General features: G+C 44.9%; 1 protein-coding gene across 22 annotated transcripts in view; it reads left to right on the top strand.

Moving 5' to 3' along the window:
• Positions 1 to 17500, top strand: part of ryr2a (ryanodine receptor 2a (cardiac)) — a 224953-nt gene that overhangs the window by 24612 nt on the left and 182841 nt on the right. For all 22 annotated transcript variants that reach the window (XM_074664020.1, XM_074664015.1, XM_074664009.1 and 19 more), the window contains 2 exons: positions 3560 to 3634; positions 5950 to 6028. In XM_074664020.1, the coding sequence (XP_074520121.1) occupies positions 3560 to 3634; positions 5950 to 6028 (154 nt within the window). The remainder of the gene's footprint in view (positions 1 to 3559; positions 3635 to 5949; positions 6029 to 17500) is intronic.

The following is a 17500-nucleotide window of genomic DNA, read 5'->3' as shown; positions in this document are numbered from 1 at the left end:
TGAGTAGTGACCAAAAGAACAAGATCGCAGATACAAGCGGCTGAAATGAGTTTCCTTTGCAGGGTGTCCGGGCTCAGCTTTAGAGGTAGCTCAGACATCCGAGAGAGGCTCGGAGTCGCTGCTCCTCCGCATTGAGAGAAGCCAGATCAGGTGGTTCAGGCATCTGGTGAGGATGCCTCCTGGACGCCTCCCTCGGGAGGTGTTTTGGGCATGTCCAACTGGGAGGAGACCCTGGGGTAGACCTGGGACACGGTGGAGAGATTACTGGCCTGGGATCGCCTTGGTATACCCCCAGAGGAGCAGATGGAAGTGGCAGGGGACAGGAGTCATTGGTCTTCACTGATGGCACTGCTGCCCCAACGACATGGACCCGAATAAGCAGTGGAAAATGAAACAAAACAAAGATTCCTTCATTTCTTCAAGTTGTTGTTTGACATTATAAATCTAATTCACAGACAAACGTTCTGTATTATGAGGTTTAAAAGTCAGGTTTGTACCATGAGGCGCAGACACCTGTTCCTTAATATGGAAGGAAGACAGCACACCACACCATGTGGCTCAGACAGTCTGAAATCATCTGTAAAGCTGTACATTGTGTGGTAGGCTTTCATATCCACAGCGTACCCTCCTCACTTATGGTGACAAAAAAAATTAATTCCTTTATTGTCAAGTTCACATGATTAACTGATTTATTTAGACATAGATTTTTAAGTTGAAATAGATGTATTTTGTAGACCATACCAACTTATTATTAAGAGTAATCACAACAACTTCCGTAATCTTTTGTCATAATGACATGGAATTATATGCTAGAATAACAGAGATGCAAACTCATTTTATGATGTGCGTCAAGGACTGACAAAATCAACTTTAAAAATATGAGCCCTTATTCCTGACCCACAAAGGAAAAGCCATGTCAAGATCCTGGTTCACCTCATGACTCTGTCTACTCTACCAAAGATGTGGTCTCCCTCCACACCTCTACACCCTCCACTCTTTCTGCATTGGAACAGCTACTATAGCTGCAGAACTGGTTCCTGCATCTATTTTGAAAATCATGGGACACTGGTCATCTTTAGCTTTTGAACGCTACATTCCCAAGGGTGCGAGGGAGTTAATTTCAGCTCAAAAGCCACGGATAACAGTTCATGTATGACATGGTGCATGTATAATTCAAATTTGTGTATTTCAATCACACATTCACTTTCTCTTATCCCTGCTACCTCCTTGCTACCCAGTTGCTGCTGTCTTAATACACTGCTCAAAAAATAAAGGGGATACTAAAATAACACATCCTAGATCTAAATAAATTAAATATTCTTAATAAATACTGTTCTTTACATAGTTGAATGTGCTGACAACAAAATCACACCAAAACAAATTTGTTAACCCATGGAGGTGTGGATTTGGAGTCACACTCAAAATTAAAGAGGAAAAACACACTACAGGCTGATCCAACTTTGATGTAATGTCCTTAAAGTAAGTCAATATGAGGCTCAGTAGTGTGTGTGGCCTCCACGTGCCTGTATGACCTCCCTACAACGCCTGCTCCTGATGAGGTGGGGGATAGGGGGAGATGATGTCCCAGATGTGCTCAGTTGGATTCAGGTCTGGGGAACAGGCCATAGCATCAATGCCTTCATCTTACAGGAACTGCTGACACTCCAGCCACATGAACTCTAGCATTGTCTTGCATTAGGAGGAACACAGGGCAAACTGCACCAGCATATGGTCTCACAAGGGGTCTGAGGATCTCATCTCAGTACCTAATGGCCGTCAGGCTACCTCTGGAGAGCACATGGAGGGCTGTGTGGCCCTTTAAAGAAAAGCCACCCCACACCATTACTGACCCACTGTCAAACCTGGTCATGCTGGAGGATGTTGCAGGCAGCAGAAAGTTCTCCACGACGTCTCCAGACTCTGTCACGTCTGTCACATGTGCTCAGTGTGAACCTGTTTTCATCTGTGAAGAGCACAGGGTGCTAGTGGCCAATTTGCCAATCTTGGTGTTCTCTGGCAAATGCTTAACGTTCTACATGGTGCGGGCTGTAAGCACAACACCCACCTTTGGACATCGGGCCCTCATACTGACCCCATGGAGTCTGATTCTGACCCTTTGAGCAGACACATGCACATTTGTGGCCTATTGGAGCTCATTTTGCAGGGCTCTGGCAGTGCACCTCCTGGTACTCCTTACACAAAGAGGAGGTACTGGTCCTGCTGCTGGGTCGCTGACCTCCTACGGCCTCCTTTACGTCTCCTGATGTACTGGCCTGTCTCCTGGTAGAGCCTCCAAGCTCTGGACACTACGCTGACAGACACAGCAAACCTTTTTGTCACAGCTCACATTGATGTGCCATCCTGGATGAGCTGCTCTACCTGAGCCACTTGTGTGGGTTGTAGACTCTGTCTCATGCTACCACTAGAGTGAAAACACCACCAGCATTCAAAAGTGACCAAAACATCATCCAGAAAGCTCAGGAACTGAGAAGTGGTCCGTGGTCTCCACCTGCAGAACCACTCCTTTGTTGGGGTGTCTTGCTAATTGCCTATAATTTCCACCTGTTGTGTATTCCATTTTGCACAGCAACATGTGATTATCAATCAGTGTTTCTTCCTAAGTGGACAGTTTGATCTCACAGAAGTGTGATTGACTTGGAGTTACGCTGTGTTGTTTAAGTGTTCCCTTTATTGTTTTGAGTAATGTAATTCCTCCTCCACCCCAGCCTCCTCCTATTATGACTCTATGTATGTATCCTATTGATCTGTGTGTATCCTTTTTAATCTGTATGTACGAATGGGGGGGGGGGTGGTATTCATTTGGCAATAAATGGTTCAATCTATGAAGAGAGTGCTCCTGACTGAAATGGGTCATTCACCTTCAGCATTCTGGGTTTACAGTGCCAGCTCACAGCTGTGAAGGCTTCAGGCCTAGCTGTTGTTCTCTGCAAAGGTTGGATTCAATGAATTGTCTTAATCAGGATACAGGATTCATCAGACCTTCAGCTGGTCCAGAGTCTGCAGGTTGTCCCTGACTGATCTCTGACTCAGTCCAAACTCTTAAGCCAGGATCTACCTTTGAGCAGGTCTTCAGGCAGAATTCATGGTCCAGGTGCTGCTTCATTACAGAGTGCTAACTGCTCCGGCTGTCACTGCCCTGGTAGTTCAGAGCACAGGATGAGGATAAGGATAAGGGTGAGGTCTATCAGTTTTGTGAGTTTGCTGTGCAAAGCAGCATGGCTCTGACTTTAGTCAACAGATGATCCTTCAGCTCAGAAGCACAAGTTGATCTGAAAACATTTAAGTCTCATATTAAGAGAAATGAAAACAGAATCAGGATCATGTTTATTCTTGGAAAAATCATTTAGAGAGCTCAGAGGAAAGAACAACACAAAGTTCACTTTGTAATTCTTTCAGAAACTGCTGTGTGCGATGTGATCCTCATGTTCAGAATGAAAGGTTTACTCTCTCCTACAACAGGGGCTATTAAGGCTTCAGTGACTTCATGTTCATCAATTCAACTCTCTGATTAACCCACCCTCTCTCTCTCCCCTCTCAGACGGCTCAGGGCGGCAGTCATCGAACATTACTCTACGGACATGCTGTGCTGCTCAGACACTCATACAGTGGGATGGTCAGCGCACACACACACACACACACACACACACACACACACACACACACACACACACACACACACACACACACACACACAAACACACACACACACAGGTCATACTGAAACATTAAAAAATGATGTGCAGTTAACATCTGAGAGCTAAAAATACAATCAGCAGGTAAAGATAGCGAATAATCACACTTTGTGTAAACAGGTGTGTTGAGATCAAGTGAGAAAATCAGGTGTGTTGTTCAGGTGTGTTGTTTGGGTGTGTAGATCTGGTGTGGGTCAGGTGTGTAGATCCGGTGTGTTTAAATAAGTTGTGAGGATTAGGGTTTTTAGATCAGGTGTGTTGATTGGTTGTACAGATCAGGTGTGTTGATCAGATGTGTATAGGAGGTGTGTAGATCAGTTGTATTGATCAGATTAGGTTTGTAGCTCAGGCTTGTAGATATGTCGAGGTCAGGTGTATAGATCAGGTGTGGGTCAGGTGTGTTGACAAGTTATGTAGATCAGGTGCGTTAACCAGACCTGGTGTTGATCAGATGTCCCGATCTGGTGATGGTCAGTTGAATGATCAGGGCTGTTGATCAGGTATGTACATTAGGCGTTGGGTCAGGTGTATGGATCAGGTGTGTGAAACAGGTGTGTAGCTCAGATGTCTACACATGGGTTTTGGTTATATGTGTAGGTCAGGTGTGTTGATCAGGCGTGTAATGGTAATAATGATACATTGTATTTAAAAACGCCTTTCTGGACATTCATGGTCACTTCACAGTTTGTTAAAAGAAAACACATTTAAAAGGAGACAGTCATCAATACACTCAAAATAGGCACAAAAGTTACATAAGCTAAAATGAATCAGAGGGAATGGAGCAAGCAACTTGAAACAGATGTTTTTTGAGTTTAGATTTAAATAGAGAAAGAGAGTGAGTTCCAGAGTTGGGGAGCAGAACTCTGCAGAGCTCTGCTCCCCATGGTGCTGAGACTGGCGGAGGACACATAGAGGTGGAGAGACCTGAGGGAGCAGGACAGGGTGGCAATATGTAGGAGATCAGACAGATTCAGCGGGGGCGAGGTTGTGGATGGCCTTAAAAGTATACACCAGCATTTTCAAGGTGATTCTGAATTTAACTAGGAGCCAGTGGAGCTGCTGGGGGACAGGGGTGATGTGGTGAAAGGAGGGGGTTCTGGTGATGATACCACTTGGAGCTTATGGAGGAATTTATAGGGGGCACCAAAAAAGAGGGAGTTATAATCGTCAATACGACGAGGCTGTGGACCAGGGTAGCAGTAGAGTGAGGAGTGAGAAAAGGGCGGAGACGATTTATGATACATAGACGGAAATACGCAGACTGGGTTATATTATTGATATGAGAATACTGCGAGTCTGAGTCCTGCTCTCTAACCACTCAGCCACTGACTCTCCTGCATCAGACACGGACAGTCTAGTATTTGACATGTCTTGATTTTACGGTTATTCCAGTCTAGTATGACTGGGGTGGTACACCTGTCAAAGGATAATGCAGGTGTCCTAAGGGGAGCCCAGGGAGGACGGAAACCTCCTGTGGAGCTGAAGGGCAAAAGCTCGCTTGATCTTGATTTTCAATTTTAATACAGACCGTGAAAGCGTGGCCTCACGATCCTTTTGACTTTTTGGGTTTTAAGCAGGAGGTGGCATAAAAGTGACCAAAAGGTCTCAATTATGTTTCTGAACAAGAACATCATTTATTACATTTCTAGATTCATTTGATGTGAGACATGCAGTTCACAAGGCGTCTTTCAGAAGCCCATCGAACCTTCTCTGGGATGCAGCTAAGGTACGCCTGCCCGGGACCAGGCTTGTCGCGCTCGCTAATTTACCATAGTTACCAAACTCTCACTGAAGTTAGCGAGGCTAACAGAAATAAGCCAGGCTTTGAGCTATGCCAGCTTCATGGAATACCCCCCTGGTGTGTTGTTTAGGTGTGTAGATTTGGTGTGGGTCAGGTTTGTTGTAGAGGTGTGTTGATCAGGTGTGTTTTAACCAGGTGTATAGATCAGGTTTACTGATCAGGTTTGTCGACCAGGTGTGTTGATCAGGTGTTTGTGTACCAGGTGAATGTCAATCAGGTTTGTTGAGACCAGATGTGTTTAGATCAGGTGTGTTGAGATCAGGTGCGTTTAGATCAGGTGTGTAGATGAGGTGTATCTTGATAAGGTGAGTTCATCAGGTTTTTCTGATCAGGTTTTTGTTGTTAAGGATAATGTTTATCAGGTTTGCTGAATAGTTGTATGCAGATAATGTGTGTTGATTAGTTGTTTTGATCAGCTGTGTTGTGTCTCTACAGTACCTGTGCTGTCTCTCTACCTCTCGTTCCTCCACTGACAAACTGGCCTTTGATGTTGGCCTGCAGGAGGACACAACAGGTGAGTGATTTTTGTACCTGTATCAGTTTCCTGAGCATGTTTCCAGATTAGGTTCAGGGGCTTTATTTATACAAGAGTGCACAGATCCCTCACTTAAAACGTACATGCACTTAAAACCAGGAAATAGTGTGCGCTCAAAATGATTCAGATTCATAAAAACATTCAACCCCACACCTGCACGCAATATTCCCTTTTTATATCAGGATCCTAATGGAGAAGCTGTAAACGCCGCCCTGGCACACCCATAATCAGGAACGTGTGGTGAGGTCCATGATGAGGGAGGCAGGCAGCCAGCTAAAGTTGAAATTTCTATGTGTGTTATATATACGGTGCACTGCTCACATTTGCTAATACAAACTGTTACTGGCCAGCCTTGCCCCTTTAAAGCGGTGACAGTCTGTGCTGTGTGTGTGTGTGTGTGTGTGTGTGTGTGTGCGCGCGTGTGACATAGCAGAAGGAGAGACGGTCTGAGTACATGCATGGTGTGTGTGGGGCAGGTGAACATTATTTTGGTCTTTGTTTCTTCAATAAATGTGCGGTTGTGCACAAGGTGCACCTTTTTTTCCTCCTCTTTAGTCTTTTCCTTCACTTTGGTCCGGACTCCTAGACATTGGTTGCCAGCAACGAGCAAAGTAAATAAATGTTTATCAGCTTTCCCATCTACAGTTCGGAGACAGACTGAAGTCCCGGAGTTAACGAGACGAAATGCCAATTAAAACCCGAAACATACGTTCACCTGCATTTCTACAGGATTTACATCACAGAAGCAAGAGCAAAATAAGAACAAAAATAACTTGTATCTCAACAACACAAGAACACAGGCCAGGCACCTCCGGAATACTCTATTAAACGTCTGCACCAACAAACTATCGCGAGACCTCAAAGAGGGTGCGTTACTACAACCTGCGGAGGCAGAGAAGCGCTGTGCCTCATCGATACCCATGTTAATCAGCGTTAGACCTTAGTACGCATGCGCCAACCTGCAAAACGTTGTGATTTCAAGTAAACAGTCTCTCTCTCTCTCTCGGAGTCTCTGCCTCCAACGCACATTACAAGCTCAACCCAGCTCGAAATCTTTTGTCTTAAAAACATTCTGAAAATGTGGCCAAGCACATGGTAATATTGTTTTTAGTGGGAAGTTTTCGTTGAGTTCCCAGAATGTTTCAGAATAACATTATCTTAAAACATTTAAAAAAGGTTTGGTAACAAGCTTGTTAAAATGTTAAGTGACTACATTTTAAGAATATTATGCCATGATGTTCTTTAGAACATTCTGAGTGGGAAGTTTTCTTTACGTTCCCAGAGCGATCCTGGATAACATTCTCTGCAAACATTCTTGCACAGCAAATACATTGTTTGGCACATGCTGTGGAACACAGAAAGCCCATCTGTAGTGTGCATATGTCATGTATCATGCAGCACACGGCCAGCCACAGACACCGGTCCATCCTGTGTAGTACAGACAACCAGTCTGTGATGCACAGATCACAGACTCATGTTACAAGAGGGGGACATTTTGTAAAGGAACTTTCTATAATCTGTCACCTAAACAATGTCCCCACAACATCCTCAGAATGTTACAAACACAATGTTTTACCTTTGATCACACATCACAGTGACTTTCTGGAAAAGCTTTTTGTTTTATAAGGCCTTAGCAGCGTCCCAAAATTATTTTAATTAGTTGGGTCATTTTGGAGCGAAACGTGACCGCGGTGAGCGAAGGTCCGTTTCTCAATGGATTTGTCATCTAGGAGGGCTAAAAAACAAATTTAACATCTGAAGTCAATAAATCGGATGTTTATGTGTAAACAACACTTGTTGATTGCCCATTTCCCATTAAAAAGGACGATGCAGAAATGACTTTTCAGGTCTATATCACAATATTTTTGGCTTTATTAAATTCTTTTGCAGTGTCAGACTATATGAAATGAATAGATTCCTTTATTTTGCTCCCATTTAAATGAATGGAGATTTATCATCACCATGGAAACCACTGGAACAAAGACATATGTGTGTTGTCACAAGGAAAACGCAGGCCATTTTCGAATTCACCTACTACATACTGTGTATGAAAGTAGTGTGTAGTAGGCACTGCGTACTGCCTACTACACTTGAATGTAGTATGTACTATGACTGTTCTGTTTGGTTTATTTTGTAGCGATGCGGAAATAGGATTTATTTTCCATACTTAATTTTGATTGTACAAAACAAACCATGAATGGCCAAGATGTTGATATTTCAGTATTTAATCTGCAAAAATATTGCCAGAAGCAGCATTTTATATGAAACGGTCAGTGGTGGAGAATACCTATTTCAGAGAGGAATTACTTATCATTTTGTGACGGTGCACCATGGCCTATTAGGGTCACTTAAAAGGGGGAAAAAAGGAAAAAAAAAAGGAAATATAGAGGTGAAATACAGAATGTACAGGGTTCATACAGATTTTTCATGGTCAAATCCAAGTACTTTTCAAGGAACTTCAAGGTCAATTTTCAAACTTTTCAAGTACTGTGAGCGGTTGTTAATTTCATAATGTTAAGAAATTGATGCGCACACAAAATGGCAATTTCATTGTTTTGTGTTCAACAGCACGTTTGTTCACAACTTCACAGAGAAGACTCGCATTTACAAAAAAACAACATTTTTTTCCTGATTCTTGTCTTTTTACTACTTCTCAAAAAACAGATTCTCATCACTTGCTGACGAAACTGGAATCATTATCTTTGAAACTAAGAGTATTAGGAGCATTATGAGGATTTATCTTATATTTATACCATGGTCAGTGAGAATTCCAATGTCAACTGGCTTGCCTTAGATTGGTCTAATGCACGCCAGTTGAAAAGTTAGTTCGGCAAGTTAAATCACCGTTGTATCACACCGCTGTGCGCGTTACCATAGCAACGCGTCACACACATTTCAACGCATGTGAGGGCAGCCTGCGCTCCTACTGGGCCCCGTCTCTAAAGCCTGGCTCACACTACAGGATTCTCGCCCCGATTTAACCCAGATGCGGTACTCCCGACAATCGGGGAAGAAATCTGATCAGGGACTAAAATCGGGCCCGACATTCGGCAAAGATTATCTCCTAGTGTGAGCGGTTGAGGGATGAATCTTTAGCCCCACGATCGTCTCACAGACCCGTCGGAGCCACCCCGATGATTTTCAAACATGTTTGATATTAATCTGGATGATTACAACATTCATTCTCACTGAGGATGACAACAGACAATTAGAAGGAGCCACAGAGACCAAACAAGTGAAACTGAAAGGCTCCGGGTCAGCTGACTGCGCGCTCCACTGGCCCACTCGAGCCAGTTCAATAATGCCTTTAAAAATAACACATAATCACACCATTTTCATACAGTAGCAAACTGTTTTAGCAGTGATCGGTGTGAGATCATGCTATTATTCGCTGATACAGCAACAGTTTCACCTCTGTCCCTCTGCGTGCGCGTAATGGATGAAAGGCACCGCTGCAGACAGCTCCACTTCTCTCTCCTCCTGTCCCATTAGTGAGCTAAAAACCTCAGATCAAACAACTGAGCACAAGTGGTCCATCACGCATTATTTATTCATTATTTCTTTTAAAGTTTACCGTTTGTGGGACCATGGTATAAGCGGATTAAACAACGAGGAAGCGTCCTTACTTATAATATCGCAACATTTTTTTTTAATGCAGCTCCCTCCTTTGTGAAAACAACATCCTTCCACAGTAGATGGTCCACAAACAGGGCAGACTGGGAGAACAAATTAAACGCACCCTTCCCAACACCGTGTATGTTATTGAAGCAGCTGACAGCTCTCAGTGGATCAGTCTGAAGACAAACAGTGAAGTCATATCTCCAGTTCAGACCTTCAGAATTAATCTGAACACCTAGTAACAAACAACCACCCGTTAAAAACACCAGCGTTTAACACATGGAGCTCATCATTTAGCGCGAGCACATTAGCAGCAGCTCGCGCAAGCGTCAGCTGATGAGGAGGATGATTGACAGCGTTTTCTCATAATCGGACACAGACGTCATGTTGCAGCAGGACAAAAACACTGAAACAGGTGGTTTGACGCTGTCTCTCTGCAGTTCTGATCAAACATAACTAACGCTTAGTAAAATCTGTTACGCTAAGACTGCTGCATGCCAAAGTTATGATCTCCTAATGAAGGAGAGCGTGAGGAGACGCGCTGATCCAGATGCATCTTGGGATGATATCTACTACATATAACCTTACAAAAACTCGCTGTGAGTTATACACAGATAGGGTATGACTATATATTCCACTCTGACTTGCAGGAACTGAATATTCTGTGTGGAGCACCTGCAGTCCGAAACTGAAATCCGGCCAAGAAAGGGAATATTTTCTTTTGATTAAAAGGTCGATCATTGGACTTTATGAATCGATGTCAAATGTTGAAAATGAGGATCGTTTTTTTTTTAGAATCGATTTTTTTAAACCCAGCCCTACTTTTTTCGTATCGAATTCTATGGTTTTCTATTATTCTCAAACAATGAGCTGCATAGCCACATCTCAGACGCTTATAATAAACCAAGCTGGTAGCGCGGCTTTAGCACGAACGAGCCATCTAACCTTAATGGTTTGATGCTCGGGGCAGGTTATCACATGACCGTTGTTCGTCTGTGCCGGGTCTTAATGAGAAACGCCGTTCCGTTCCTTCGTATGTACAGGGTGAGCCTCCCACTCCGCCGCAGCCGTAAGCTCAGTCCAGGCACGACCCGGTATTTGTAGACAAAACTTGTCACCGCCCGACCGCAGTTATTTCATGACCTGCCCAGACAAACACCCGCGGGCAACACTACCTTTATGTTAAATGGGACACTGCCTTCATCACTCATGCCTAGCATGTAGCATAAAAAGGTGGTTAGCTTCAACAGGTAGCAGGCTAATTGGCTAATTAACGTGTAGGGCTAACAGGGTACCTCTCATGTGGCTGGCGAGTGCCGACTCGCCCATAGCTTCCACTGCAATCTCCTTTTTACATACATTGCAGTATGCTGCACGGGGATTTGCGCTATGTTTAATCCAAAATTTGTATTTTTCTTTCTCCAGCCAACGGTCATGCCTCCCGGCATGCTGTTTGAGGAACAATCCTCATGGGGGAGACGTCACAACGCACATATAAACAGACCAGTTATGTTACACCCGCGAGCCCATCAGATGGAACGCTTTCCCCCCCCACAATTTTATTTTATTTCTCTCTATTTGATCGATCTGTTGAGTTAGGAAGCTGAGTAGTGAGTTATGTACGATTATAAATTCAAGCATTCTCAAGCACTTGAATAGAAAATCAAGTACTTTTCAAACCTTGAAAACACAACATGAAAAAATAAGCATTTTCAAGGATTTCAAGGACCTGTGCGAACCCTGAATGTAACAGTAAAATGTCATACTATACTTGGCAGTGGTTTACACTAATAATGCAGCGGTCCGGCCGTTACAAACTGTTAATAGAAAAACAACAACAGACCTTTTCAGAATCAGAATCAGAATCGCCTTTATTCGCCAAGTATTTTTAAGAATACAAGGTATTTGACTCCGGTTTAAACTGCACTCTCTCAGTACAATTGTTGTGAATAGAAAGACCCAAGAGAAACACTGAATATTACAAAAAGATGAAAAAAAAGAGCTTAAGTAGGAGAGAAAAATAATAACAATTACAATATTAGATAAAGAACTTTGTACAGAGTAGAAAAAAAAAAAAAAACACTTTAAGTAAAAAAAAAGTTATTACAAGTTATTACACGCTATTGCATGTTTTCAGTATGTCATCTGGGTATTTTTTTTGCTAACTGCAACTTTGCTTTTGTTTGTATACTGTATACTATATGCTACATTTTGGGAAAATCAGTACGCACTGCTAGTATAGAAGGCAAATTTGAAAACAGCCGCAGTGTTTTCCTTCTTGTTCACATGAAAAAAAACTATGATGATTGGAAGGGACATTCTTTTTCCCTTGTGATATCATTATTCCTTTGAGCAAAAGTTATATAGGTCTCAGCATTTCAACATTCAGTCATTTGCACCTTGTCGTGGTAAGGGAGCTTGAGTACCTCAGTGAACCTTAAGAGCTATGCCAGCTGGAGGAAACTCCAAACAAGTTTTAATGTGTAATAACTTGTAAAAAGGTCTTCTGTTTTTTTCCCATTAACGGTTTGTAACGGCCAGATCGCGGCATTTTAGTGTAAACCACTGCAAAGTATAGTATGACATTTTACCGTTACATTCTGTATTTCACCTCTGTATTTCCACCACATTAAATTCTCCCGCTTATCCTTATTCTTAATACTGTATTATGTGTGATGTTATCATTGATGTGTTTTTTTTCTTTTAAGTGCCACGCATAGGCCGTTGTACTCCGTCACCAAATGACAAGTAATTCCTCTCAGAAATAATAAGTATTCTCCACAACTGGCTGTTTCATAAAGAATTCTGCTTCTGGCAATATTTTTGCAGATAAATTACTGAAATGTCAACATGTTGGCTACTCATAGTTTGTTTTGTACAATCAAAATTAAGTTTGAAAAATAAATCATACATATATCTAAAAATAAATCCTATATGTCAGGCGCAGAGGAAGGAAACAAACGCAGGGACAGTCAAAAAATGTTCACAAGTCTTTAATCGAGGGAAAACTCAGTACACGAAGACAAACAGCAAGGCGAAACAAAAATCCGACAGACAAAAAATCAGAAAACCAGGTTCGGGCAAAGGGACAAAAACACGAAGATCTGATCGCTAAAGCAGGCTGGATGTATCTACTAGAGAATAGTGATAATCTGGCAGAGAAGTGAGGGAACCCGAGAGCTAAAGAAGGAAAGGGGAGTGAACTAAACAAGACACAGGTGCAACACATTAGGGAGGGGCCAGGTGATCACCGGTGAGGAAAAGCAGGTAGACAGGAACTGAAAAAGATGAGAAACAAGGATTAGCCACATGCAAAAACAAAAAATCTGAATAAATCTAAATAAACTTGACAGATACTGACAGTACCCCTCCCTCAACGGCCGGCCCCTGACGGCCCAGGATCGTCAGGATGCTTACGATGATAGTCGTCTATGAGGGTGGAGTCCAAGATGTTAGAGGCAGACGTCCAAGACCTCTCCTCCGGGCCATAGCCTTCCCAGTCCACTAGGTATTGCCGGCCCCTCCCACGCCGACGCATGTTCAGTAGGCGCTTAACCTTGTAGACAGGACCCCCGTCAATAACCGTGGGAGGGGGTGGGGATTTGGACGGAGGAACCAAAGGGCTGTTCTTGGTAGGTTTCACTTTGCTGACGTGAAAAGTGGGGTGGACCCGCATGGTCCTGGGGAGCCTCAGCCTGATGGCTGCTGGATTGATGACCTTGGAAACTGGGAACGGCCCAATGAAACGGGGCAAGAGCTTTCGGGACACAGTCCTCAGAGATAGATCCCTAGTCGACAGCCAAACCCTCTGACCTCTAAGGTAAGTTGGAGCTGGGGTTCTACGACTATCCGCCATCTCTTTGTAACTGGCTGACTTCCTGAGTAGGGTCTGACGGGCTCGCAGCCAGGCTCTGCGGCAGCAGCGGACCAGCGCCTGGGCTGAGGGAACTGCCACTTCAGGTTCGAGGGTTGAGAACATCGGGGGCTGGTAACCATACACACACTGGAAAGGGTTCATACCAGTAGAAACGGAGGGTAATGAATTGTGAGCATATTCAATCCATACCAGTCTGTCGGCCCACGTAGCGGGGTTGTGCGAAGCCAAACAGCGAAGGCCAGTCTCCAGCTCTTGATTGACCCGCTTAGTCTGTCCATTGGACTCAGGATGGTAGCCAGAGGTCAAATCCGCCTGAGCTCCCAGCAACTTGCAAAAAGCCTTCCAAAAACAAGATGTGAACTGGGGTCCCCTATCAGACAACACCCTGTGGGGGAGACCATGAAGGCGAAAAACATGTTGCAAAAGAACTTCAGCGGTTTCTTTAGCAGAAGGTAGCTTCGGGAGGGGAATGAAGTGGGCCATCTTAGAAAAGCGGTCAACCACAGTGAGAATAGGTGTGCATCCCTTAGAGGGGGGCAAACCTGTCACAAAGTCCACTGCGATGTCCGACCAGGGACGACATGGGACAGGTAGAGGCTGAAGCAGCCCAACAGGCGGCCGCCGTGAGGTCTTATTCTGAGCGCAGACTGGGCAGGCAGCAACGAACTCTTGAACCTCTCTTCTCATGTTGGGCCACCAGAACCTCTGCCCGATGACAAAGCAGGTTCGTTTGATACCTGGATGACAAGAGAAGTCAGAGGAATGTGCCCAATTGATTACCTGACCCCGGAGTGCAGGAGGTACGAAGAGGCGGTTGGGAGGCAGACCCACAGGGACAGGCTCATTGACTGTGGCTCTACGTACGGATTCCTCAATAGGCCAGGTCACTGCTCCCACAAAACAGGAGGTGGGCAGGATAGAGGCACTGCTCTTAGGCTGCGAGGAGCCATCAAACTGGCGAGAGAGGGCGTCAGGCTTCCCATTCTTGGACCCAGGGCGATAGGATAGGGTAAACGTGAACCTAGTAAAAAACAGAGCCCACCTGGCCTGTCGTGAGTTTAGCCTCTTAGCGCTCCTAAGGTACTCCAGATTCTTATGATCGGTCCACACCAGGAAGGGCTGCTCCGCCCCTTCCAGCCAGTGCCTCCACTCAGTCAATGCCATTTTGATTGCCAGCAACTCTCGATCTCCAATCCCGTAGTTCCTCTCTGCAGGGGACAATTTTTTGGAAAGGTATGCACAGGGATGAAGTCTGTTGTCTTTCACTGACCTTTGAGATAAGACGGCTCCCACCCCGGAGTCAGAGGCATCCACTTCCACCACAAACTGCCGCTTGGGGTCAGGCAGCACTAAGACAGGCGCAGAGGTGAAGGCTGTCTTGAGTCTTTGGAACGAGTGCTCAGCCGCCTCAGACCACAAGAATGGACTCTTAGAAGATGTTAGAGAATGGAGAGGAGAGGCCACAGCACTAAAATTCCTAATGAACTTTCTATAAAAGTTAGCAAAGCCTAGAAACCTCTGCAGATCCTTTCTGCAGGCTGGCTTGGGCCACTCGGTAACTGCTCTGACCTTTTCAGGATCCATACTAACTCGCCCCTCAGACACTATCAACCCCAGGAAGGAGACTGTGGCCACATGGAACTCACATTTTTCAGCCTTGACGTAAAGCTTGTGGTCCAGCAGTCTCCACAGCACTTGCCGCACATGGTTGATATGGGTCTCATCATCGGGGGAGAAAATCAAGATGTCATCTAGGTAGACAAAAACAAAAATGTTAAGGTAGTCTCTTAACACATCATTAATGAATGCCTGGAAAACTGCAGGGGCATTGGTCAACCCAAAAGGCATCACCAGATACTCATAGTGTCCGCTGGGGGTGTTGAATGCAGTCTTCCACTCGTCCCCCTCTCTGATGCGGACCAAGTGATAGGCGTTACGCAGGTCCAACTTAGTGAAGACTTAAGCCCCCTGTAGAAGCTCAAATCCTGATGAGATCAAGGGCAGGGGGTAACGGTTCTTGACAGTAATGTCATTGAGTCCTCTGAAATCAATACAGGGGCGCAGAGTCTTATCTTTCTTTTCAACAAAGAAAAATCCAGCTTCCGCTGGAGAAGAGGAAGGTCGAATAATTCCTGACTCCAGAGCAGAATTGATGTAATTGTCCATAGCCTTCATCTCTCTTCTGGAGTGAGGCAGGTTCTGCCCACCTGCATGGGCTCATCGTCCGCGGCTGCTGCAGGGAACGGTGGTGGTTTTAAGAAACTCTTGGTCTCTGCCTTGGTCCACTCGGGTCTTAAGGAAAAGGGAGAGTGTGATCGGGCCGCTCGGCTCTTATCCTTCTCCCTTTCATTCAGCCTCTTGTCGATCTTACAGGCCAGCGCGATCAGGGGCTCCAGTTGATCGGGAAGATCGAGAGGTGTGAGGTGATCCTTGAGAATCTCGGAAAGACCCCCGTAGAAAGCGTCAGCAAGCGCCGTCTGATTCCAATCACTCTCCGCCGCCACCGTCCGGAACTCGATAGCGTAATCCGCCACCCTCCGCTTGCCTTGTTTAACCGAGGTTAAAGTTCGTGCTGCATCACGCCCTGGGCGCGTATGCTGAAAAACCCGAGTCAGGGCTTCACAAAATGCCAAAAAAGAGCTGCAGCATGGAGCCCGACGATTCCACTCAGCTGTTGCCCACGCCTCCGCTCTCCCTGACATGTGAGAAATCATGAAAGCTATCTTCGCCCGGTCTGAAGTAAATGAGCTCGCCTGGAACTCATAATGAAGCTCACACTGAGAGATGAACGGGCGACAGTCACCAGAGTCCCCCAAGAAGCGGGCAGGTGGGCAAAGCTGCACTCGAGGTGGTGTGAGAGGCTGCGAGGCGGACTGGACAACAGGTGGCGGCGAGGCAGGTCCGGTGGATTGGAGGAGCTGGAGTCTTTGGACCTGCTCCGCCAGGTAGCTCATCTGCGACCCCACAGAGGCGAGGATGTTCTCCTGCCGTTCGGAAACCTCCCGGACCTCTCGACGGAGAAAGTGGATCTGCTCCTCCTGAGGAGAGGCCCAAGGATCAGATGCCGGCAGAGGAATCTGAGCCGGATCTATCCCTGCAGGTTCCATTTCTGGCCAGATTATGCTGTCAGGCGCAGAGGAAGGAAACAAACGCAGGGACAGTCAAAAAATGTTCAAAAGTCTTAATCGAGGGAAAACTCAGTACACGAAGACAAACAGCAAGGCGAAACAAAAATCCGACAGACAAAAAAATCAGAAAACCAGGTTCGGGCAAAGGGACAAAAACACGAAGATCTGATCGCTAAAGCAGGCTGGATGTATCTACTAGAGAATAGTGATAATCTGGCAGAGAAGTGAGGGAACCCGAGAGCTAAAGAAGGAAAGAGGAGTGAACTAAACAAGACACAGGTGCAACACATTAGGGAGGGGCCAGGCGATCACCGGTGAGGAAAAGCAGGTAGACAGGAACTGAAAAAGATAAGAAACAAGGATTAGCCACATGCAAAAACAAAAAATCTGAATAAATCTAAATAAACTTGACAGATACTGACACTATATCCGCTTCACTACATAATAAACCAAACAGAACAGTCAAAGTACAAACTACATTCAAGTGTGGTATGCAGTATGCAGTGCCTACTACATGCTACTTTCATACACTGTATGGATCAGGCAAATTTGAAAGCAGCCTGCGTTTTCCTTGTGACATCACACATGTGTCTTTTCTCCAGTGGTTTCTGTGGTGATGATAAATCTCCATTCATTTAAATGGGAGCGAAATAAAGGAATATATTCATTTCCGTTTGTCTAAAACTGCAAAAGAATTTAATAAAGCCAAAAATATTGTGATATAGACCTGAAAAGTCATTTCTGCATCGTCCTTTTCAATGGGAAATGGACAATCAACAATGGTTGTTTACACATAAACATCTACTTTATTGACTTCAGATGTTATTT

This window comes from Halichoeres trimaculatus, unplaced genomic scaffold (assembly GCF_033239565.1).
Source record: "Halichoeres trimaculatus isolate MK-OKI-2021-1 unplaced genomic scaffold, fHalTri1.1 fHalTri1_scaffold_23, whole genome shotgun sequence".
NCBI lineage: Eukaryota > Metazoa > Chordata > Actinopteri > Labriformes > Labridae > Halichoeres > Halichoeres trimaculatus.
The sequence above is the reverse complement of the archived record's forward strand: the minus strand, read 5'-3'. Positions and strand labels throughout refer to the sequence as shown.